Source organism: Corvus brachyrhynchos, unplaced genomic scaffold (assembly GCF_000691975.1).
Source record: "Corvus brachyrhynchos isolate BGI_N302 unplaced genomic scaffold, ASM69197v1 scaffold4, whole genome shotgun sequence".
Lineage (NCBI taxonomy): Eukaryota > Metazoa > Chordata > Aves > Passeriformes > Corvidae > Corvus > Corvus brachyrhynchos.
The window spans coordinates 5096200-5121761 of record NW_008237878.1 but is presented as its reverse complement, the minus strand read 5'-3'; the positions used below and the strand labels follow the sequence as shown (position 1 = coordinate 5121761).

General features: G+C 37.5%; 1 protein-coding gene across 36 annotated transcripts in view; it reads right to left on the bottom strand.

Annotated features, from left to right (window-relative positions):
* Positions 1-592: 592 nt before the first annotated feature.
* The window catches only part of SLMAP (sarcolemma associated protein), an 83795-nt gene continuing 58825 nt past the window's right edge, over positions 593-25562 (bottom strand). For 15 of the 36 annotated variants that reach the window (XM_017732492.1, XM_017732474.1, XM_017732478.1 and 12 more), the window contains 9 exons: positions 24949-25032; positions 24632-24691; positions 19347-19469; positions 18741-18815; positions 14565-14885; positions 13630-13747; positions 13145-13316; positions 11597-11731; positions 593-7061 (listed from right to left, as the gene is read on the bottom strand). In XM_017732492.1, coding sequence (XP_017587981.1) covers positions 6972-7061; positions 11597-11731; positions 13145-13316; positions 13630-13747; positions 14565-14885; positions 18741-18815; positions 19347-19469; positions 24632-24691; positions 24949-25032 — 1178 coding nt within the window. In that variant the 3' untranslated portion in view covers positions 593-6971. Of the gene's footprint in view, positions 7062-8060; positions 8151-11596; positions 11732-13144; positions 13317-13629; positions 13748-14564; positions 14886-18740; positions 18816-19346; positions 19470-24631; positions 24692-24948; positions 25033-25153; positions 25258-25562 lie in introns of those variants that run through there. The other 21 variants (XM_008632212.2, XM_017732475.1, XM_008632208.2 and 18 more) reach the window with 7 other exon arrangements.

Here is a 25562-nt window from a genome sequence, read left to right as displayed (position 1 = left end):
TATTACACCAGGACTTACTGGTAGCCTGGAGTGCAACCATGGGGACTTAAACTGCACCCTGGGGTGGATCCAAACCACACAGTCTCCAAACAGTGAGGAGACTTTCCTTCCTCAAACTTGCTGAAAACTGTGTGAGTGACTCAGTGAATGTGCTTCTCTTGAATCAGCACTGAAACAGAGCTCCAGAAGTCCCTCTGATTTACAGTGCAGATAAAAGACTGTAGAACTGTTGGTCTTCTTAAAGGATGATCCATGACTGATCCCCTGAGGATGTCTCACCACTAAACCCATGTAACTCTTGCACAAACCAAGGTTGCATTCCTACCCCGTGTTCCAGCCCTTCTCTCCCTGGGTTCAGACCTGTTGGAGCCCGGCTTTACCACGTCACACAGAGGAGGGAAGGTCATGTAGCTGCAAATCCCACTTGCACAAAGTAAACAGGTAAATAGATTCCAATTTTAAAGTAAGTTTTAATTGATTCATTAATTAGTAACTTGTTTTCTAGCACAGTAAAGCAAGTGGAGCAGGTTCAGAAGTTGTGGAGTGCTGAAATTTGGAGTTAGGCTGAATGAAAGACTATGTACAATGCAAATCAGCTTTCTGTTGTGATGTAAATTTATTCTCATAATTTTTACCATTTATTCATCCCAGAAGACATATTGCATATTTGGAACATTTTTAAAGTAAGAGCCACTATATTCAAGACAAGAAGTAGTTTTGTCACATCAAAACTGATGACATACTCAATAAAATTATTTTCCAGAGCAAGAACTCCTTACAAGAAATATAAATAGAATATAAACTTCATAAATGATCTAGCATGAAAAGATTAAAATAGTAAATCCATTCCATACTGAAGGCAGTACTTTACCACTCATAGTGTGTGTGCGGAATTTCTAAAAAAAAAAAAAATCCATGTCCCAACAGTGGGTACTGAAACAAATACCGGTAAGCTTTTGGTTAAATTTTATTCCCATAGAACAAAATGAATTGATGACTTCACCCTTTTGTCTCAAATACTAACACAATCAGGTAATAAAACATTGCTTTTAGTTTAACTCGGGCTTTGGAATTGTTCATCAGACACGATGAAGGGATGACACGCTTTGGCAGCACATTGGCTTTTTCAATGTCTCACCTGATGTAACACAAGAATTACCTCTCCCTGCCAGCATCTCCATTACCACAGCTGAGAACCATTTACCCAAGAATCTCAGTTACATCCCCACTCCCTCTCATGGCTGCTAAACACCAGTGACCATGTCCTGTTCCACCACTTGTAAGCGCAATCTCAGAGCAGCACAGACACACATCCACATCCCTCAGAGCTGAGGCACATCCAGCTCTGGGAATGATGCTCACTGAGCACACTGAGAAACTCAGTCATGTCAACAACCTCCAATTTGAAATGCTTAGAGAGGGAAGTGTCAGTAATGTGCAAACAACATGACGGGGCTGAGGGAAGAGAGTAAAATGTCTGATCCTGAGAAAAGGACTGGCTTTGCTTCACTCTAAGATGTAAGCAAATCATAGAACAACCTGTGGGAAGCAATCAGCAAAAAATTCAAGAATGTCAAAGCATTTAGAAAATAAAATTCCCCTTTCAAAAGTTTTTTTTAAAAATGAGTTTATTAGTGTTATTAAACCAAGACTTCTGTAAATCCTGACATTCCAATAAAAGTGATCACTACACTACTATCACTGTACCTAATAATGCAGGTTACAGAACAGCTCTCTGTTTGTAAAAACTAAGTGAAGGAATTATTCTATGAATATTTTCCCTATTGTGCTTCAGGGATCAGATTTTGTCTCACTGCTGTTCAACAGTGTATGATCAATAGTCCCGAATAAAGCTTCAGGAGTCATCTCTGTAAAACCTGAAGGGAAAAAAACCCTTTCAGTGCTGTGCTGAAGAGTCATGGGAACAGGTTGCTGCCTGGGCCTGCTGCCTACAGTGGTTTTTACCAAACAATATTGCAAAGTCAGATACCACTGGGTGCACCTCATACTGGGGTGATGTGAGGAATACACGGATTTGATTAACACAGTTAAAATCTAGAAGCTAGAAGTCAGTGAATCCTGAAAAAAAGTTCTGGTAGACAGTAAACCAGGAATACCAGAGTAGGATATAAAGCTTATTGTCTATTTATTTATATGATGTTAGTAAGGTAATTACTGTAAGGACATGTTCTATTCTGGCATCTACTCTTCAAAAAAGAACACTCAGAAAATAAAAAAATTGTCTAAAAAGCTGACAACAAAAACTAGAGGGATGAAGAAAAAAATTAAGAAATTCAATTCATTCATATAAAGTAAGATTGGAGGGTACGATCATGGCATGTCAAATCCGTGGATGAGGACAACATTTGCAGCAGAAGAACATCCTCCAAGAGAGATGTATTGGAGTCCAATTTTTGGAAGCCAAAGCAAGATGAACTCAAAGACAGGGTTGGGGTTTGGTTTGGGGGGGTTTTTTTGAGAGGACAGTAGTTGCTCACGTACCTTATCTACAGAGGTGACTGATCCTTTATCTGAAGTTCTTACAGCAAGAATTTTTTTTTTTCTAACAGATACTGAACTTCTTGACATTCTGCTGCTTATGACGAAATCAGTCTGAAGTTTTATGACTGTGATATCCTGATTAGTGATCAGATGAGTTCCCCTTACCTTTACAAATGGGGACTTGGGCCTGTAATGTCCCTTCCCATTGAAACCTGTGTTTCAATTGCTGATTTACCTCCTACTGCTGGGAGCCTTTAGTCAGACACTGGTAGCACCCAGCTTTGAAAGCAGCAATGGGTGCAGCCCCTCTCTTCCAAGCAGAACTTGGCTCTGTGGACAAACCTCTGCTCACTTTCAACAAGTTGGTACAAAGTAAAAACCCAGGAAAGGAACACCACCACCCCACCCCCCCCTACTGCAGCCCAATTCCCCATGAAAGAAAGAGGAATTCTGTGTTCATAAGCACATGCAAAGAGGGACTGGGATGAGCAAATGAGCTGGATCTGGGGAATTGAATGCAGCTGTTTGCAGGAAGCAATCACCCTTCAAACAGACCCAGAGGTATATGCAAGAGAGAAGGAAAGAATATGGCTTCTAATTCTTTTATACGATCAATTGCTATTATTAACGGAGACTCAACATTTTGAGACAGTTGCTAATGAAACACTAATGGTGGATGAACAGCCAGAGGGGAGAAAAGGCCCCTGGTGAAACCTGGCCAGCCCCACTTGCAGAGCCAGTGCAAAGGACAGTGGCTTCCCAAAAGCCATAGTGGTGACCTGGTGTTTTAAAGCACTCAGATGCTGCTGGTGGAATGAATTTGGCAGTGGATTTGTCATGGAGAAGATTCAAGCCAAAGAAATTATTCTTGCAAGTGGCAGAACCCTATGGATTAAGGCAGGAGACATTCAAAATCTTACATAAAGCACACAGAAATCTGGAACAGGTAACATACTTCCGAAGACTTGATTAGAAAAATAAGTTAGGGATATACCCCAAAAATATGTGCACAGGTGATTGATTACCTTTGCTTCAGCCATCAGTCATTTGATACTAATTCTCACTGTTTTATGAGAACTCTTGCAATATATTGTGCAGGCTCACAATTCTCCATTTAGCACCAAAAAATCCAGACATTCTGCAAAAAGGATGAGGCTAAGACTCTGGAAGAACACATTTAATTCAGCTACAAGGAACAGGAAAATCACACTGTATTTTTCACATATTTATATTTTTAAATAAAAGGTCTGCTATTGTAGTCCCCACACAGGTAGAATTCTTTTAGAATTTAAAAAAGATGCCTCAGTCAAGACACCATGACAAATCTGAAGAACTGTTCAGATAGTCTAAGATTTATACTAAATCTTCCAAATTGAACTAGCAACTGATAAAACAACTCTCTGAGGAGCTTTGCTACTATGAGGAACCTTTTTAAAACCTCAAACTTCAGTGCAAGCTCAGAGCACTTGTTTTACAAGTGGAGCATCTCACACGTGTGATAACACTGCTCGTTACAGTAACTCCAAGGCTTAGCTAATCAAGCCTCACAAAAGAAAGAACCTAAATATGAATGTAAAAGAGCACACACACTTACCATTAAAAAAAGCAATAAAAAAACCTAGAAAGGTTTGTGCAAGGAGTCCTTGCAAAATAACTCCACTTGCTGTTTTAGTATCGAAGCACTGAAGAACAGCAGCTTCCCAGTTACCCAACCCTTCTCCAGGGATTCTTGCAACAAAAGAGTGAACTGTGCATTTTAGCTCATTCCTTATCATTTTGAACATGCAAATGTCAAGAACTCCTGGAAAAGGCACTGCATTAGGTATACTTGTAAGCACAAACCCCCATGCAATGTGTACTATGCACCTGTGTATATATAATATAAATATGCATACATGCACATAATGAAATTAGAAATATTTCTCCTTTAATACAACCATGTTGGGCCTCTAACTGCAGCTCTCTGATGCTCTAAAGATTTCTGAAAACACAACACTTGTCTTTAATACAAGGACAAACTTAAGCCCCAGGCAGCACTGCTGCAGTGCAGGGTCCCCCCGGCTGCTCCCAGGGAACCTGGCACTTCCCTGCTGCCAGCAGGGAGGGACCCCAGCTCCACCAGGCTCCACCTCCTCAAGCCACCTCGACGTGCTACTAGCAGGGAGGAGGGAAGAGAATCCACTGCACAAGAAACAGCAGCTGAAAGGACAAATGGGCAGTCTGAGATGCTAAAGAGTGAGGAGGCAGCATCAGGTTCCCTTCCCCCAGCAGGGCTTTCCTCTATGGCCCAGGACCTGCAGCCACTGCTCCTCCCATCTCAGCACCACTGCCACCGGCACATCCACCCTGCAGCTCCAACACCTTTTCCTCCTCCATGGCAATATGCTCCCAAGCCTTCCATGGTTCTCTCCTACCCCATTTCCTTCCGAAAACCACAGACAGAAGGATCAGCTAGACCAAAACTTAAACCAGTGCAAATGTGAAATAAAAGGGAAAAAAAAAGTCTTTTGCTCTTACTGGACATGCTGCAGACATTGTGCCTAGTAACTGTGGCAATATCTAGTGCAAAAGAAACTTAGCATGAATCTCTTGTTTTCAAATGACATTCAACTCAAACATGCATAGGGAGAGTAAAGTTATTTTATTAAATCATGCACATCATGTGTGTTAGTGCAAATAGTTTAATCTGTACTCCAGAAATTCTATTGTATTTTTATATCTTTACAAAATAGATTTAAAACAATTATTTACTTTAAAAAATGTAATTCTGAAGTTAAGCATTTCAGAACAATATTTGCAATAACCTATATACAAGAGGTACTAAGTACCACTGGCATACGAGTGTTCTGTGGTTGGGTGGCTTCCTGCAACTGAAAAGGATGAAATGAACGAACTAAATGACAACAGTTATTTTCTACAAGTCACTTGTGGACTATTTTCTCCAACTAATAATCCTCCCATTAGCAAATCCCATGTAACTTAAGATAGAACCTTTAATTAAAGGACAACGACCCTTAAAACCTCACAAAGTAAATTATATGCTAAATTTCTATTTAAATATTTAAACCATCTGTCGATTGCCATAACACTCTTTAAAGCCAATTGAATTGCTGAGATTACCTCCCTATTTTGAAGTTTCCTTTAGCAGAGCCATTTTACTTTACCATTCTTTAACATATTATTTAAGTCTTTAATAAACCTTTTTGACAGAACTGCTGAGCTGAACAAGACAACTACTGTCTACATTTAATTCAGCACTAACTACAGTGATTCCCACCAAGAGTCAGCAAATAGCAATGGTTATAGTACTTAGATAAGGAAAATAAACTTTGTAATGGGGACCACTGCATCATACTTACAGCCATGTGATAAGGATCCACAAAATTTTACTACCAAATTAAAATCATCTTCACCTGACAATACTTCATCAGGCATATGATTCCAATTTCGTAGTATTTTATGTATCTAGATTTTCTCAGCTGATCACAGACGTACTGTAGCAGTTCTCTTAATAAAGTTACGTCCACAAAAGCTTATTCTAAAGAGCTTCTCCAGCTCAAGTCAGAAAGTATCAAATGACTGAAAAAATAAACTGATACATGTGATATGTGAGAAGGTATTCATACTTTTAAAGAACATATCTCTTTAAATATATGAAATTTAATAAATTACATTCAAACTAAAGTTAACGTAAGTTGAACCACTGCACTATGTCCATCAAATGACCAAGTACTTGCTCCCAGAAACACCTTAGTTCACTCAAGAACACACACATGCTTACACTCGCACACGCGCACACTAAATACTTTAGGCTGGTCTTCACCATCAGTATCTCTATCTCTTTAAGGCTGGACATGAATTGTGTTTATTCCCAAAACCCATTAATAAAGCAATCCTTAGGAAAGAAAAATACACTTCCTTCGAAAGGCGTGGTAAGAGAAGTTTTCTTAAGTCTTGTTCCCAACAGCTCAGTGACTAACAGCAAGTAAAATGATACACTAGTTTAAAAAAAAATAGATCATACTGAAAGGCACTGAGCACACTGCATCTGTTTCCCAAGTATCTGCAAGGTTACTTGGCTTGGATGTCCAAATCAGTATCATCTTCTTAAATCTAGCAATCAGATTCTAAAGTCAGTGTCCACAACCCTAGCCATTATAAATAATTTGGTACCAAGAAGCCTACTTTAGGCCACCATTATAGTATTCAGAATCCCAACATACTAATTTAAAACTTGCATGAAGTTGTAAGCAAAAATATTGCTCACAGTATGATGAATGACAATTTTATTCCCTCTTTATAGACAGATACATTTTATACAATTTAAAGCAAATGACCCTACTGCTGTTCTCACGCAGAGCTGTGCTGTATTAAGAGGTAAAAAGGAAGAGAATTAATCTGTTTTCCCTCAGTATATGAATGTTGCCAGCTTCTAAAGGGAGGACGGTGTATGGATTCAACAACAGTTCTCATGGAGAAGCTCTGGTTAGGCCTGGGTACAGCACCACGGCTGTTACAGCAACCAAAGCTGCCATCACAGGCATCCAAGGCCATTGTCTCTGTGTGGAGAGAAAAAAGAAATCAATATCATATTTGTTCTAATTCATACTAATCAGTTTACCTCGTGGTTCCTGCAAGTCCTGAGTACCTGCTGATAGGCATCACTACAGTGTTACCCACGAGCCCTGCTGCAGGCTAGTCCTGACTTGGAGCACCACAGCAAACCACGTTCCTCTAGCACAGGGAACTCCACACCTCTTCATGACTGAGGATCGTCTGGAGGACTTTTGGCAGCTCCGTATTTCCAGGTATGTTATTGTACACACCTCAGAGAAATGTGCCACTGAACATGCGAGGGCTTGAGATGTTTAAAACATGGCTTGCGCCAAGTCAAGGCTAGACACAAGTTTATGCACATCTTTAACTTTTGACCGTTTAAATCCAGGTCTGTGTAGCAGATCCTAACATCATTTTTAACAGATTGTCACAATATTGCATGACAACAATGGCATTTTAAGAGGAGGACACACTGAGAGACAAGAGAAAATGCAAGCTGAGAGTTCAGAATACAAACCAACCACCTATTTCTTGTCTTTTTTTCCATCTTTCCATCAGCAATAGTGAGAAAAATTAAAGTGTTTAGAGCCAGAGAGGAATTTCTTAGTCCATAGATAGGAACCAAAGCTTGTTGAATTTTATTATTAGAGGCAAACTCTTCATTTTTCATAGTTAATTAAGCAATGAAGTTTTCTTACAAGCCCTAGCATCGCGCAAAAGGCAGCCCATTTGCTAAGGACAAACGGAGACCGAGTTAGAAGAGGCACGTTCAAGCACCAGTGAGAACAAAATTAATTGTTAGAATTAAAGAAATCACAGAGATGTTAAGTGATTAGTGGATTGCTCAGCTCGTCAGTGTCAACAGAATGGCATATTAAATGAAGGGTTTGCTTCAGGTAAAGAAATACCTGTGAGCATTTCACCATGCACTATTTGATACAGAAATGGCACAAACAGGTGAGAGGGACAAACATACATTGACTGAACAGTAGTGCTTGTACCTTTCGCTACCACAATGGGCCGTAACACCAATACAGGAAAGCCAGGATTAGGCCGATGAATACGGCTGGGACGGGTTGTAATATGGAAGGCTAAAGAAGGGAAGGGATATTAAAAATCACTTTGTGCTATAAATCAATCAGGTAAAGATGATTTAGAGAGGGGAAAATAAGTCAGTAAGTTTTGTTTTAATTGAAATGTATTAAAGACGTCTAACACATTACAGTATTATCTAATCTGGTATACAAAGTTAGTACACCATTCTACTCAAATGAACAGGGATGTTTAAAAATAAAGGGAAGTAAGCAGAAAATGTTCCAAGAAACCTCTTGTCACAACTTGGAATTTAGCACCTGAAAACAATACAAATCTTAAACGATTTGCCTGTATCTTATTTGTAGTTGGTTTTAGTTTTTCTAAGTGAGAGGAAATCCCATTTGGATTTCTCGAGAGACAGACTCACACCAAAAATCGGATTTTTCAGCTACTTCATTCCTTGCTAGTTAGCCTTTTCCATTTTCCATCACCAGCCTCCGGAAAAACAATCTTTTTCCTCCATTAGTGAATCAATTACAGATATGTGCACAGGCAAACCCAGTAGTTCAGACATTTCCGTGAGATTGTAACATGACTGTACAATCCACACTCAGTTACTAAAAAGCAGAGAAGCACATTTCCATCAGAGATAACACAGAGCTCAGCATCTCTGCCAGGTCAGCAGCCTTGTGACCAAATGGAATTCTGAAAATTGATCGAATGCTGCAGCTGGGCCAAACCAGCAGCTGACCAGACTGCAGGGTTCAAACAGCTTATGGCCTCCTCAGAACCATCCACACGTTTTCTCAGCTATGTTGAATTCACGTAAACTACTGCATATTCTGGATGAACAGCCTCTGTGATACGATAAATTAAAAGCAAAAATGGACCTAAATGCTTTTTAAGCTGTCCTTGGAAGACATCTGCTTTCTCTGTATCCTACTCTATATATTTGTGCACACACAAAGACAAACAGAGGTTAAGGTCAAACCATGCCAAATATTTTTGAAACTGTTTGTGTTGAAGCTACCTTGATTTTGTTCAGTCAAATAAATACACAAATGATAAATTCATGCTTAACTTTTCTAAAACATTGTAACTAATAAGTAATATCTCATCCTGTTATGAATTTATAGGAATCACTTATTCATAGAACCTCCAATATGGTTCAAAACACAGGAATATTAGAAGGTATTCTAGTCTTGTTCAATTAATTTTTTTTCAATCAAGGCAAATACTTAACAGAAAAATTATGTGTCACTATTGAAGTTTTTTTCATGCAGGATTATTTTTGTGTCATGGGTGCCACGAATCACAGTGCCACCTTCCCACAGAAAGCAGATATGATCACAGCAGTGTTCAAAAAAGTGCCAGAGGTTTAAATCAACCAGAGCAGCTGATGTTCTCAAACCATTCACATCATTAAATCTGTCATGTAAAGCGCATCAGGAAGTAACCAGTGACTACAAGCATGCAAGCACAAGTAGTACACCACACTGCTAAGCATTTCAAAAACACAACACTGCAAATTTTTTTTTAAAGTAAAACTTAAATATTAAAACTTAATATTTAAATGATATCCCAAATGGAGTACAGAAGCCTTGTCTTTTCTAACATTTGTTGGTTCACTGAACAATTCAATAGATTTTTTTTTGTAAGTTATACACATTCTTGGCAAACGAAACCGATGATAAATATTCGTCATATTCAATGAGATCACCTCCAAATGATTAGATTTTTCTCTCACAGACTTATTAATACATAATAAAGCTCCCTCTTGTCAAGGAGCGTTGTAACTAGGTGCCTCAATAAAACTGTGCATATTTTATTAGAATATGAAGATACGCAAACTCAGACACAGATGGGCTGCAAAAAGGAACAAATCCCACAGTGGGAAGTCACTTTCTGTCCTCGGAAATGAAGTAGCAGATAATGATTCCAGCATAAGGGGGCAATGGTACTTGAAAAATTTGACCTTGGAACTCAGCCCAGTATCCATGATGTTTGAAACAATCCCCAAGATGGATATGTTTTACATTACTGACTGTGAGTAATGTTTGGTGAGCAGAGTTTGCCCTTATATGGAGGATGCTCTTCATCACACCCTGACCTCCAGGTTTCAACTGTCACAATGAACTCCTCTTATGCAAGCAGATTTTGGCAACTGCCATGGCTCCTGCTTTCATTTAAATACTCACCTTTAATTCTTCCTAAAATTTCCTTTTAGCTTTTCCACTTTCATCAGGTGCTCCAATTTCCTTCACAGTATTTCAACCCTTTACTATCCCCCTTTTTCCACTGATCATTTTGATTCTGAGGTTAATGTTTTTAACAGAGCAGAAAATCTCACATTCACAATTATTTATTCAGTGTGATCTCTTCCATTAAAATGGGGTGGGGTTTTTGTCTGGTTGTTTCTGACTTCTGCTTTAAGTAAGTCAAGTAACTCAGCATTATCTGAGCACTGCAGAAAAATTCTAAGCAAGAATCAGGTTCCAAGAGGATTATGAAATCATATTCCTGAAAATATGGCTGAAAAAAGTGAGAAATGCTTTGAATTCTTTACATCTTTGACAGCTCTATACTGTTTGAGGTTTATATTCAAGAATTGATTATGGTAAGGATATTAATACAAACTTCTGGCATCCAGCTGATTTTAGAGGATGGGATCTGTAAAACCTTCTTTGTAGTCAGATAAACAGTTTGCTGAAGTCTGTTACAGAGCATTTATTATCCTCCTGTTTTGTACTGTGCATTACAGGAGCTGTTCACTCTGCACTGAGCACAGAGGCAGTACAGGAAGACAAAAACAGCCCTCCCAGGGTAGTAAGGGACCTAAAATAAGGCTGCGGCCACCTTATAATGCGTCTGCCACGCCCTTAATGTTTGGAACATTTCAGAATCTCAGTAAAATAAAAAGCTGTCTCCAGCTGGGAACTCAGTTCTAATGATACAACTTCTCAAATAAATTGCAACAGAAAACAGTATTTTCATTAGTGAATAGAAAGGACAGCTCAACTTTACTGTTTAAAGAATGAGCCCATGAGAGAGAACCACGGTTAAGAAGCATAAGCAAGAGTAAGGAAGGAGCATCCATTGTAATAAATACTAATAAAATAAGAGCAGCTTGAAAAAGTTTGCTCAATTCATTTGGATACAGGTTTCTCAGCTTTTACCCCTGTATCACTCTTCGAAATCGGAAAATTTTACTTAGTTCTGATTCACTAGTATTTAAGCCACATGTTTTCAAGAGAGCAGATATCTAAGGACATACTTAAAACTGTCAAGCACCTGTAAGTTTAACTTTCATGCATAATTGTAACAGTGTAATGATCTGCAAATCTGCACAGGTAGGACTAGAATGGAATTTTGCATAATATGGTATACAGCTAGCTTTTTTTTTAAAGTCCATCCTTTTCTCTTTGACTCTTCCATATTACTTCAATCAACAGGATTGCCAGTGTCATAACCTGACTTCCCCACACATTTGGTACAGACTTACGTTGTTTCCTTTTTCTTGTAGCAGCTTCAGGTTTTCTTTACATTGTTTGAGCTCTTCTGTGAGTGACTGGTTTTGTTGTTCAGCCACCTCAAACTTTGCCTTCAGCTCTGAGAGCACAGTCTGTGTTCTTTCATACTAAAGACAAAGAGAGAACAATCTGTGGACCCCTGGACACCCAACACATGCTGACAGCTTAGCACACAGCTTCCTTTTCTGTCATCTGCCTAGACTAACTCGCCTTGCATCAGTGCACTCTCCACAAAAGCAGGGTAGAATTTAGATTTCCTTTTCTTCTAAATTAAAATTTTTTGCCCAGCTTGGCAGGGCTAGGATTACTAAACCCAAGGAAATACAAAGTAAATGCTAAGCCTTAATTAATCTCTCATACCAGTTATTTATTATCATATTGGAACAGACTGTAAAAACTACAAATAAAAAACAAGAAAGTGGGGAACAAGGAGTCCTTCACATCTGAATAGTGGTCTTACATCTAGGCTGCAGCTTAAATACCTACACCCCTCTAATAGGTGCAAAAATAAACACTCTGTATGAAGTAAATCAAACCCTCTTCCCACACAGCAAATTCAAACCTAACAGCAAGGCAGGCATTAGAAAAATATTATGCCTTGTTACTGTCATGCCATAACCCTCAGTGTGGGTCAAGAATAAACAGTACTGGGTGAATGTGACATGTTCCTACAAAATGGGTAGCTTTTCTTTTTTCAAATCCACATCCCATTTTTTCTATTCCAGCAGTCCTCCTGACTGGGCTTAGTAAGGACAGAACCAATGACTTTCAGTACTGGCACTCACCCCAAATTTAGAAGATGCGGCATCTTTACAAATACTTATCTGATTACAAAACAGAGATTAAGATAACTGGGATTTTCAAATTCTGAGAATTGTAAGGAATGTAACATGGATGAATTAATCACAAATCAAACAAAAGGACGGCAAAAGAAACTAAGAGCAGTGGCTGGGGATACACTCAAACTGCTCACAAAGAGGGAAGGAGTAAGTGTTGGAGACTATGGCCTTCCTACAGACATCATCTTTAGAGGCCAGGCAGATTAAATACATGCTGAGAATGCTGGCTCTTCCTTAGGCACTTACAAATCCACTAAGATAAAAGGAGATCTTTGTAAAGAATGTGTAGTCCCATCGTCAAATAAAAGAGTTTAAATCTAACCAGGAAGATCAGACTGTAAAAAAGAATTAACTTTGACTCATAACAGCTAAAGAAACTCTGGATCATGATGGTCATGAAGACTCTGAGTAACGATTTACCTGTCTGAACAGCTTAAAAGTAAATTCATTACAGCAATGCATGAAAGGAAGGTTTAGGAAGTTCCCAAAGAACACATTTTTACCTGAAGTCTTCCTTTTTAGATTTGACTCCCAGTTTATATTTTCTTAGCTACCATTTAAACTGCTTGCAATAAACGTAAGAAATAAATTCATTACCAGAAAACTTTCCCTTTTCATTTAGCTTAAAAAGTTCAGCCATTGGGCATTACATTCTTGCAAAATGGAAATGTTTCGTGTTACCTCTTTCTGAAAATCTTTTGCTTGACTCTCAGCTTCACTGAGTTGAGTTTTCAGACTGGCTGCATCCCGTTGATGTTTTTCTCTCAAAGATCCCATCTGATTTTCAAGTTCCTTTCGAGACATTTCAAGAACACTTATATCGCTGGTCAGTGCTAAACTCTGCTTCTGAGAGCTGAAAAACAAATCCAATTGATTCCTTATGCATTTTAAATTTACATAAACAGGCACTTTTCATCCTTGAAAGCTTAACACACTGGTTTTAACATGTAAATGTCAGCTTAGAGCAATCATAGAAGTACAGACCATTATCGTTTCCCTGTACAAAGTGCTGACACAAAAGGCTGGCCATGGTCTTGCTTTTAAATATATGTCCCCAGCTTGCTGTGTATAACTAACATTTAGTACCTCTTTTGGGAGAAAAAACCAACAACAACAAAACTCTTCAGCTGCTGAGGTACCTCCCAGACAAACCATTGTGTCCTTACCTAGAAAGCTCCTTCTCTTGTCGCTGAAGTTCAGATGTAAGAGAAGTATTTTCCTTTCTCAGTTTAACACATTCAGCTTCCAGAGCAATCCACTCTGCCTTCAACTTCTCAAGTTCATCTGCAATGAATAAATTTAATTCAATTAAGTAAAATTATTTCATGACTGCTTCAAGTAACACCAACTAATAAATGCAGGAAAAGCTGCTATTGGTTGTAAATCTCAAATATACTTATCATATCACATGAATTCTCTCATGAGCACCTGTAAAACATTACAGTATCTTCTACTATTATGAGGTTTATGACCCATTACCAGGGAAGTTACTTTCTTCATTAAAGCTTTTTCTAAGGTACAAAGAAATAGAAAACAGTCTTTTTATGGGTCAACTCTAGTATTTTAGAAACAGTGGTAGAAATGCATATTTGAAGAAAATTATTTCCAAGGCTTGAAAATAGCAAGAGAATCACTAGAAACCATGCCTCTGTTACAAGGAAAAGAATGTTTAAAGCAATAAGCTTTGGTGAAGCTTTGGTAGAATTAAAAAGTCAGGAGCTCCCCCTTTATGGGCTTTAACTATAGAGAAGTTACGCAAGTCCTCTTAGAAAGTTTTGACAGTATGAATCCCTCAAAATGCAAAAGTTTTCTATCTTTTCTAGGTGGAATTATACTCGGTCTACTTCTGGTATCAAAGAGTACCTAAGTTAATTTAGGCATAACTGACAATAACTGTTCAATGAAACATGCAAAACATCTTTGCTAACACTATGAGCCTTGGTACACACACAAATACATACGTGTGTGTGTGTGTATACAGACACACACACAGAGTAAATGACTACAGGCAACAGACAAACGGTGATTCAAATAACTGGCATCACCACACTGAGCAGGATGCTCTGTTAGCAATGCTCTGTGGCATCTTTCAAACAAGTACCTTTCAGGCGAGAGGCCTCTTCCTTCTGCTGCTCCTCACATTGCTGGCATTTGAGCTTAAAACTGGCTTGCAGATTGACAATTTCTTTTTCGTAATCTGAGGCATCTTTCCTCCACCGTTCAAGCTCTGCTCGCACTGTCTGCAGCTCGGTTTGCAGTGTAGAGATATCTGTGTCTCGTTCTGACGCTGCCTTTTCTGCTACTTTTTGAAGTGACAGAATCTCATTTTGAGCACTCACTAGTTCATTTCGAGTGGTTGAAATTTCATTCTCCTTTTCCTTGCGAAGATTCTCAATTTCTTCTTGTAACCTTCGCAACTGAGCTGGAAAGCAGACATTCGTGTTCATATTTTTTCAAACTGTACTTAAAAAGCCTAAAAACCCTACCTCCCTTTCTCAACATACTGATATTTAACAGGACTAAAGAAGCCTAAAGCAACTGAAAAAATACATTACTCTTGTCAAATGCTGTACCCTTAAAGACACAAGTATGTGGACCATGTAATACAGAGAGTCAAAAGAAACAAAAATTATGTCTGGACAAAGCTTTCTTAGCCAAGGCTGTGCTGTGTATGTGATACCAAAGCAACTTTACAAAATCTGAAACCAAGATTTAGATTCAACATCACTGTAAGCAAAACAAGTATTAGAGGACAAGGACATTGGGGCTTTCAGGGACAAGAGGAAAAGCAGGAAAGCTTCTGTCACAAGCCAAACATTTGCAAAGCTACACTGGAAATGTTTGCCTGTTCAGCAGTTAACTTGTGATGTCTATAAATATTTGAGGCACAGAGTAATTTCTACTCCATTCTCAACATGCAGTAGAGGAAATAAACATTATTTCTGTGCAAAAAGCATCTTTCAAAGCACAAGATGAATTTTAAATTGAAAGGGACAGCTGCACCAAGTATACTGAGCTAGAAGAAGGTCCTTTAGCATTTACAGCTTACTGTAAATGTGCAGCAGTCACATACACGAGGCTACTTGACATTTCTGCATGAAGCAAACCCTATAAATTATTCCCATCTAAAACCCTTTCATTACTAAAGACATCTCTGAGCACAATTTTTCATAAACACATATTCAAATAGAATCCATTGTGAACGGTTGGAAAAAAAAGTACAGTACAGAGGAAAGGGAAGTATGAAAGAACAACAGAACTACAGTTGTAACCCTGATTGATGGGAGCAAAGTGTTTAATTTGCTGTGAGTTTCACTTTTAAAAAAAATGTATTTCACATGATTCCAACATGCAGAAAAGCAATTGTTAAATTACTGAAGAATTACTCTGAGAAGAAAAGGTAAAATTCTTAAGAGCACTTGAAAGCCTAATGTAAGATACTGTAGGGGGTCAGAATTACAGATTTCAAGTTGTATGTTTCAGAACCAAAGGGCAAAACAAGGACAGTGAAAAGCTTGGGGAGGATAACCAAGGCTGAGTAACCTTCCTAGATTACTTGTATTATTTTTGTCCTCTCAGTCCATTATAGAGCATGACAGGAAGAATGTGAGTCTTGCTGTAAACTGATAGAACATCAAAGGTACTCAATAGAGACTTGCACCTCCATGACAATTATACTTGATGTTTTTCAGTAGCTACCTATATAGCCATACAGAAAGAATTCATATACTGGTACAACCTAGAAACTTTGTTGATGTGCAATGAAGAAGTAAAATTCATCTTTTTTGTGCCCTCCTCTAAACAGGCTCCAGCAAGACATTTATCTCATTGAAGACACTAAAGAACCTATGAATTACCCAATTCCCCACTGTGAAGGAAAAAGACATAATGGGAAAAAATATGGTAGTTATTATATATTGTAATACCTAAGAGCTACTATATACAATAGTAAATTAATTTCATGGCAATTCTGTAAAGGATGAAATAGTCTATCTGTTCCATAACAAAGACATTTGCAGCATGATGGATTTTTAAATATATATGAGCAAAATGAGGCTTACTACCACCTCGTTTGTTTGAAAATAATTTCTACAGGCTTATACTAACAGAACAGCAAATGAAGCAGTGAATGAGAACAACCTGACAGTAAGACAACACATGATGCATCAACAATTGCCTTTCCATGTATCCTTACATTAGAAGCCTTGAACCTACCAAAATAATATGCACTGAAACACAAGGAACTACAAGTTGCTAATACAGCAGGTGCCTGAGCAAAGGAATGCAAACCACATCTTCCCAATAGTATTTTCTTCATCAAGCCAAGCTAAACTCCTGCTTCTTGGTGCTGGCAGCATTTCAAAGAAATGTGGGGTTTTTTATTCTGTGCATGTTGTTGGTGAACAGCTTTTCCTTTAGACGTTCAGGCGTGAAAACAAGCTCTTGGACAGTCTTGGAATGAAAATCCAAGGACACACACGAGTTGTAAGTTTGGTGGGGTTGTAGAAATAACTTACACAGGAAAATTACTACTAACAATATGGGAACCATTTCTGAAGCACTGGATATAATTTGAGAGGACAATTAGAAAGAAAACTTCCATTACATCTCTTGTTTATGTAAGCCATTACCTCATCTAAACTGAATGCTTCACTTCTTTCTTTTTTTTTTTTTAATAAGGAGCAACAAGTTACTTGAATTTCCTTGCTCTACCTATGTGTTCATCTAATGAATCTGACATGTAGAGACACGACCTCAGTTGTTTCTCTGGCACTTTCTCTTCTCTATCACAAACAAAGCCAGCAACACTGCCTGGCCTAAAACATTGATTCCACAAAAATACTTCTAGAAATACATGAAGCTGCCAGTTGGTTGGGTTTTTTTCTGCCCTGCAGTTCACAGGGGCTGCCAAGGGAGAATCCTGACACCTTTCCTCCAAATTGTGAGATCTGTCACACCCTAGAAGTTTGGGAAGCAGCAAAACACACAATGAACATCAGAACATTTTGAACTACAACAGAGAGAGGAGGGAACATTAGCAAGACCTCTCTTGAGAAGGATCCAGAAAACAAAAAAGTATTGAATTGAGAAGAGGAATCTTGCAATTAAGTTTGGCTCTGTCAAGTTCCTACTTTCATTCTCTCTTTTTAGAAGGAAAAAATTTTTTTTTTTTTGCACAGAAATAATTATCAAATATTTTCTAATCATTGTTATGGCATTTACTAATTGAAGAATTTTCACTATTAGCAAGATAACACTCAAAATTAAATTGCTCCTGTCATTCTGAAGATGAGCATTCTATAAGCTTCTCTTCCTTACAAGAGCAATGGCAGAAAATGTAAAGATTCTTTTCTGACAGTCACATAAAACAGCTATTACCTAAGTTTTTCAGTGTAACTAGTATATGACACAGTACACAACAAACTACTGCCCAGAAAACAATTTTCTAGGGCTATTTTGACTTCCTCAGAAAGTCAGGGCTGTCAGTCCACCTGCCTGTCTGCTCATCTGCTTCCAGACATGTTTAGGCCCAAAGCAAATGATATGCTGACAAAGATCCCAAGGGATGAAGCTCCTTAGTTTTGTAACAATCAGTGGCTGAGTAGCTCTTCAAACTAATGCTTGCTCTAGGGAAATCACAACATAACATAACCTTTTTTGGCTTTAAGCCTGGACAGACTGACAGACTCGACCAACAGGCTCACTCACATGCATGGATGACAAGTTAATGTGATACAGAATATGTGACTGACTCAGAAGTTATGTAAATCATGGGATTACATCCTGCTGTAATCATTTTGGGCTGAAAAGAGCATGATTGGTTATATCAATTTTCAAAAAAGGATGGACAGGGTCTCTGTTGCAACAACTTTACTGCATGCTCTGATGCTAGATGTGGATCTGAATGAAAAATTTCATTAAGAGGATCCTACAATAAAGAGACTAAGTATCACAAAACCATCTAAGCTTCTGAGTGCTCTGAAGGCAGTCCCAATAAGAATCCCTGGATCATTCCAAATTGAGAAAGAAGATTAAAAAGAGATGAAGAAGAGGTATCTATTACAGATTACATCTTTTGCATTTTTTAAGTGACTATTAGAACCATAGGAATTGACAGGAAACATTCCACAATAAAATTCAAAGATATGATGAAAGAAATCAGATTTAAAATATACACTCAAACATTTTCCTTTATTAGGGATTATGATGCCACAGAAACACTCAAAACTATATTGTTTCCCTAAAGAGTGTGTGTGTGTGGGGGGGAAATTCCTACCTTGCAGAGCATTAATTTGCTTGTTGGATTCTTCAACTTGCACTCGATATGCCTTTCTCTCTTCTTCCAAGAGTGCTATAAATAAAAGTGAAAATGTGCCCAAGAGTTTTTGTTAGTAACATGTATTTCAGCTGTATAATTAATTTTACTCACAACCTCCCCTTAAATGAACAGATTAAACAAACGTATTATTTCAGGAAGTTATCAACGGTAGTAACTGTGTAAGTAGTTTAATAAAAGTTAATACTAAGACATCATTCCATTATTGTGGTAGTATTACAATTAATTTGAAATTAATATCATCTGTTGCCTGACCCAAAAACTCCATGTGTGCTAAATGAAAACTGGTGTGGGAGAAAAAAAACCAAACCTGTAAATATGAAATTAAACTGGACTATACTATTTCCTGTCAAAAACAATAGAGCTACATAGCTGATAGGATGATCTAACAAAGAGCTACCACTGAAGACATTCAATTACATCCATTATCTGACTAAGGATGAAATATACAGTGTTCAAGGATGTACTCAGTACTATGAAAACATGTTGGTTTATCTTGAACTACCTGATAAATACCCTACAGAACCAAGTTGATCTGGGTCTCACCTTGAAGTTCAAAGCATTTTTGTTTACTTGTCCTAGCTAGCTCTTGGGCTTCAATCAGCTCCTTGTGCAGTTGCTGAATTTCTTGCTTAGCCTCAGTCTCTGATTGTGCACCCTGCAATTCATCTGGTAAAAGAACATTTTCTTTAAATCATAAATTTGTACAACAGTTTAATTTGCACTGCCATGTGATGATTGGCAACTTTTTACTCAAATCTTCCAAAGTTAGTTAAATTAAACTCAAAATTGGATTAGGCAAATATTAGCAAAAATATTAATATACTTTTAGAAGTAGTAAAACATATGCAAACCTCAAAACATTCATTGTACGTAACATGCAGTATGAAAAAAAATAACAAGGAAGAATTAGAGAGTTTTTAAAAACACTATACAGCCTGGCAAGGACTTCTGGGTTGACAAAAACACGGAACAACAAGCCTAAGACAATCCTTGACTGTGTTTACCACTTGTCTCTTTTTAAAGGAAGCTGCTCTAAGCCTGTCTCAGTGCACAGGCTCAGGCAAGAGCTGCTGTTCTGTGTTTCACTGCTGCCACCCACCCACCACACTGCCAGGCTCAGCCCCTCCCTCTCCCTCGGGGGACCAAAAAGGAAAGGAAAAATTTAGGGAAGTTTTCTAAAACAAAACTAAGACAAAGAAGAAAATTCAAGCCTCCTTATTTCATTCAGTGGCCTTAGTGAATACCAAGATAAATATTGCACTTAATTTTTTTTTATTATATCTTAAAATATTAGGTATATCTTTAGTATGATCATAAGTCTATGCACGTTATTTAAATACTAAATAAAACCATTTTCCCTTCCCCATAAGTTTTGTATTAGCTAAAATGCATATTAAATGCCTCTTGTGCTTACAAGAGATGACTCGCAGTCACAGACAAATTAAATACTTTTACAGCTGAAGTTTTGGAGGAATTTAAAAGAGGAAAACTAAGTATTTGTTACTAAGAGCAGTGTCCTCTAATGGGCACACACTGGAAATTAGATGCAGGAACACTCCAGCCTCCAGGCTTCTGCAAAGCCAGGAACAGCATGCAGCAAACTCTCATTTACTAGATTTTCCTTAAGCAGTGTCCGTGCATAAACTGATCTTTCAATAGGCACAAACAGAACTAATAAACTCTAGAGGTACAGGGCTAAAACTTGATATAAAGCTCCTTTGGTGAGAAAGGTGATGCCTTAAGAGGCCTTTTAGACACAGAGACTGGGCAGGAGTAAAAGAATAAAATAGGTATTTATTTGAAAGGCTTTCAAAGGTACCCCCTGGGAGCCAGAAGCTATTGCCAAAAATGGATGCCAAGATGGACGACAGGTCACAGGTTCTTCACACTTTTAAAGGTTTGGTTCATTTGCATATCAGGGTTAATTCTCCAATTAAAGCTTCAGTTCAATGATGTCATTTCCCCTCTGCTTGCCCCCCCTTAGAAGCTCTTTGGATTATACTTTTTGGGCCTAGGACAGGCTGGGTGACCTTGGAGTGTAGACCCGAAGAGGCTTTTGTTATGTCTACCCAGCCTGAGAGAGCAGAAACCAACAGGCCACAAGAAACTTCAGAGTTACACTCTAAGCAGTACAGGATTTGAAAAACACAAAGGTCAAGGTATAAAACATCAAAGGTAAAGGAAGGAAATTGGTGAAAGAATTCCAGCTGTGTATCATTGGAGAAGGGGGATAGAAAAGGGACACATTACACAGTTACCTGCTCAATAAATGTCTGCAACTACAGACCATATGGATTTAAGATAAAGGCTTAGAAAAAGTATTGCTTTGGTTGCCTGGACCTCTCACTAATAAGGAAAAAATAAAAAGCCATAATTTAATTCATCGTTATACTTTTGACATTCATATTTAGCTGTATGTGTTACCAATAAAGTAGATTTTTTTTCTTGTTCTCTTAATTAAGAAAATTGTTAAGCAAATCGTGCTAAAGCATTCATACTGCATCTCTCTAAGGGGCTGTTTTTCCTGCTCTCGCAGTAATGAACTGGTGGGTTTGAGCAGAGCTGAGGACACACATGTGCTTTTAGACCTTTTCAGAACAAAATTATGAGAGCAGAAAGAACAGAGAGGACTACATATTTCATCCAAATACTTTGTTTTATAGTTTATTAGTTCTAAATCCAAGTTTCTTTTTACTGAACATGTTTTGTTCTTAGCTTCTCATGGATAAAGATTTAGGGCAATTAGACTTGCAGCCCTCCTTAATGAGACTTTTCAGAAGAAATGGATGAGGAAGTTGACAAATTATGCTCAAATCACACCTGATAAAGAAGCAGTGTCCCAAATCCAACAACAGACACCCTAAATGAACTTTCTGGTGGCAGTGTTTTCCAGTCAATGAAAGCACAAATCATAAAAGACAGTACTGCTTCAAAAGAGATGAGAGGCTCAATTTAAGGGACAACATAATCTGTTTAGCAAAGGCACCATCAGGGTAAACTCTTTCCTACCTCAACACAAAAAAGGAATTTCCATCTGCCTGACACACTTCTAAATCAAAAGCCAAGAAACATAAGCACAAGAGAATATTGGCTTTTTAGTCTTACCCAAACTGAAAATTTAATGTCTTTTAGCTCAAAGCAGATACAATTTTTGTGCTAATTCCAGTTTTAAAAAGTACTTCTTCAATGAGTAGGACTGCCCTATTTATAAATAATAAAACTATTAAATATCATCACACTTAGAATCAGTTCCCTTAAGAAGCCAATTCACATCACGACTAACTGTTCTCGGAGAAGGCTAAGGAGTTACCATTAATTACAACAAGGTGCCAGAAAAAATGAAATAAAAAAGAAAAGGTCAAATACAGCAATTTGAAAACCCTCATTCTTTTTTTTCTACCTCATGGAAAATTTTAATCTGTGATCAGTTTGTTTGCCACATTGTAAGAAATGTTCTCAATTAAATCCAGTATTTCCCACAAAAGTACAGTGAGGCTTCCCTTAACATTGACTCTAATGGTAATTTTAAAATTGCTTAAAAAGCTTTTTTTTAACAATTTTAATTTAAAACAATTTTTTTGATAACAGAAGCACACAGGCTGTGGTCTTAACTGATCCCTTATCTGTATATGCTTGGCCTGTGGAAGCAACTTTATGAGCAGCCTGGTATTTCTTCAAGCCTCGCTTCTGAAAGTTCACTTTCAGAATTTTGCAGGATTTCTCAGGTTATTCAGAAGACAATATTCAGGCTACTCTGGTGAAGTCAGACAAAACAATTAAAACTGAGATTTTTTTTTTTAGCTTTGTAAGATCCACATGGAGGAAACTGTATCATATATTTAAAATAAAGTATCTGGCTATTCTCACTTAAAACAAATGGTTCCTAAACTTTCTGATCCAACTGACCACTGTTGATTTTCAAAATTTCTTATGTAAATTACCACTATTCAGCAAACCCTCATCTGAAAACATTTCCTACTAAGATTCTATGGATCAGTCTTGTAATTACTATGAAAACACAGGGACACTGGTAAGTAAGAACAAAATTACCAATCTTCCAATGACATTTATTGCTTCTTTCCATCTGTTTAACATTTACCTGTCCTTAACTTTGCAATAAGTAGTCACAAACAGCCTGTTTAAACAGAAGTGTCCAGGGAACTGTTATGAATGGTTAATAAAGTCATTTACCTTGTGGGGAAAAAAACAAAGCCAACTAATCTGTGACAGCCTCCCCCCTTCCCATCCTTGCCAGATTCTGACTTGTAGAAACTTGAATCAAATCCTGAACGCACTCAGAAATTTTGATGAAAAATGCTTGGAAGAAAACTACAGCAGTTAGAAGTCTCATAATTTTCTTGTTCCATTAATTTGTTCTGTAAATTCCGACAAGACCACTGCCTTTTCCAGTGGCTGTTTCCGCATTCCAAACAGCCACCAGATCAGAAATGTTCTCACTCTTCCTTAATTACATGACTGCATAACAAGTCCACTTGAAAACCTCTCTGAGGCAAATAAGATCCTTTTTAGGGCAAAGTCAGGCACATGAAGTACCTTACTGAAAAAAACTCAAACAAAACTGTGGGGTTTATAAGCTCTTCATAAAAATTAAAAGGGCAAATGATTCATTGCACAGATATTTTTTAATGGTTTGTGAGAGCTAAATAGGAATGCCCATAAATAGCCTCAAGTGGAAAAGTTGCTGCCAACCTCAATTTTATAACCAAAAGAACGACTATTATAATCACTACAAACAACTTTATCAAGTTCTACCTTCTAGCATAGGAAGTCACTGAATATACTTGCTATTAGTTGCAGATATTAGAGCAAACCCCAAACAGAACATGCCCAGTATCTCAAACACTCCTTTCTAAACTATTTTGCTGAACTGATGTCCACTGGGAAATATCACACTCAATTTTATACATGTTGCCAAACAGCAAAAGTAATTTGTGCAATTTTTGGAAGCCCTTCTGTTGTAAAATTAGGGAGTGTAAACAATTGCAGAAAAAGCTCTTTTACAGGTCTCCTACGTTCCGTTATGGTTTCCTGTCTTTCTGAATCACAAAGAACTGTGACTTTTTTTTTTATTTGTGATCCCAGTAGGAGCATAATTTTACAGATCTTATCGAGTGTCTAATTCTTAAAGAAGCATAAAATTATTTTCAGTAAGCTAAATGTAATAACTGATTAATATGCCACAAAAATTTTCAGCTAATGAATATGTAAATATCTGCTTGCTAATTAAGTTTTAAGTATATGTCTTCAATGCAAAAAAATTTACTTTTATAGCAATGAAGCTCAAAGCTAAGCCTCAGCAATCATTCTAACTACAGTTATAACACAAACTTCAAATCTTGATTGTGTTAAAAAGAAAATCTAAGATCTTGTTTTGATTAACCCATCAGATGCAAACTAACAGAAGCATTTCTGACAGTGATGGAAGCTATGCAAGTAAAATTTGACAATACTTGAAAAATGTCAGTGATGGAAGAATCCCTCCTCTCCACAGCTATCAGTTTTAAATGTGTGCTGACTCTACTTCTCAAGTCAAAGTTATAACATGTAAATTCCTAGAATAGCGTTGGTGAGTGCAGAGATTACCTCTATACACAGATTATTTCTATAGCAACACTCAAAAGTGTGCTTTTACATCACATCGCCCAAAGCAGTCATTACTGATATTTAAATTTAACTCTTTATACTACATGATTAAAATCTTTGAATTCCAGCATTCTACTTTAATGCACATTTGATAAAAACCAGGTAGGTAAAAAGATTACATATACGGATTATGCATCTAAAGTTGCAGAAGTGAATTTGTTTACCTTTTAGAAGAGCTACTTTAGCAATAGGTTCATTTAGATCTTGGTCATCCATTTGAGCATCTAAAAAAAAACCCCACACCTTTCAGAGAGCAGGCAGACTGCAGACAGTTCTCATATACACATTCTTTACATGGAGAGAAGCTTTTATGTTCTCAATTTACATGAGCTGAATTATGAAGCCGCAAAATAGACAATCCTGTTCTAAGCTTGCATCTGACTCTGCATAATACACTCCATTCTTTTCAGAAAATACTCCTGATTACCTAGATTTAATTCAAACCAATTTGAGGTTACAGAAATCTCAGTTAAACTCTTACCTGTAGTGTCGTCACTGCTTTTTTCCTTGCTTGGGCTAAGGGTGTCGGACAAATCGTTCGATTCTTTGACTCGTGCTTGGTTCTCTGCAAAAGACAAGGAAAAGCAACTACAATCAATCAATGCTTTGTTCATAATTTCTCCTATACACCAAACTACTGCTAAATGTCAATAGAAAACGACTTGGTTCAAGAAACAGTTAAAAACCTGCTGTTTGCTTATTTCTTTGCAAGTCTGGGCTAAAATGGATTCTGCATCCCCGGAGTCATTAACCCAGCCTAGCCTCTAACAGGGGATGCAACTGCCTCGTGCACAGCTTGAACTTGGGTTAATGCTGTGTTCTTGCCAGCTGGAACTGTGGAAAAGCTGATTCAATCAGCAAACAAATAAGAAAAGAAGACTAGAACAATGCAGATACTGTAGCAAGTTAGAAAGAAACTGCTGTTAAGAATAAAACTGTGCCTCAGTATTTTGGACAAATAAAATAATAACAACAAGTCTTGTACATACTGTACTGTTCAAAAGAAGTGTGGTGTGAACCATTAAAGAATCACAGCAATCTAAATTAATACACTAATTCCTAGAAAGAATTTTCAGTTTAAATTGTATAAAGAGA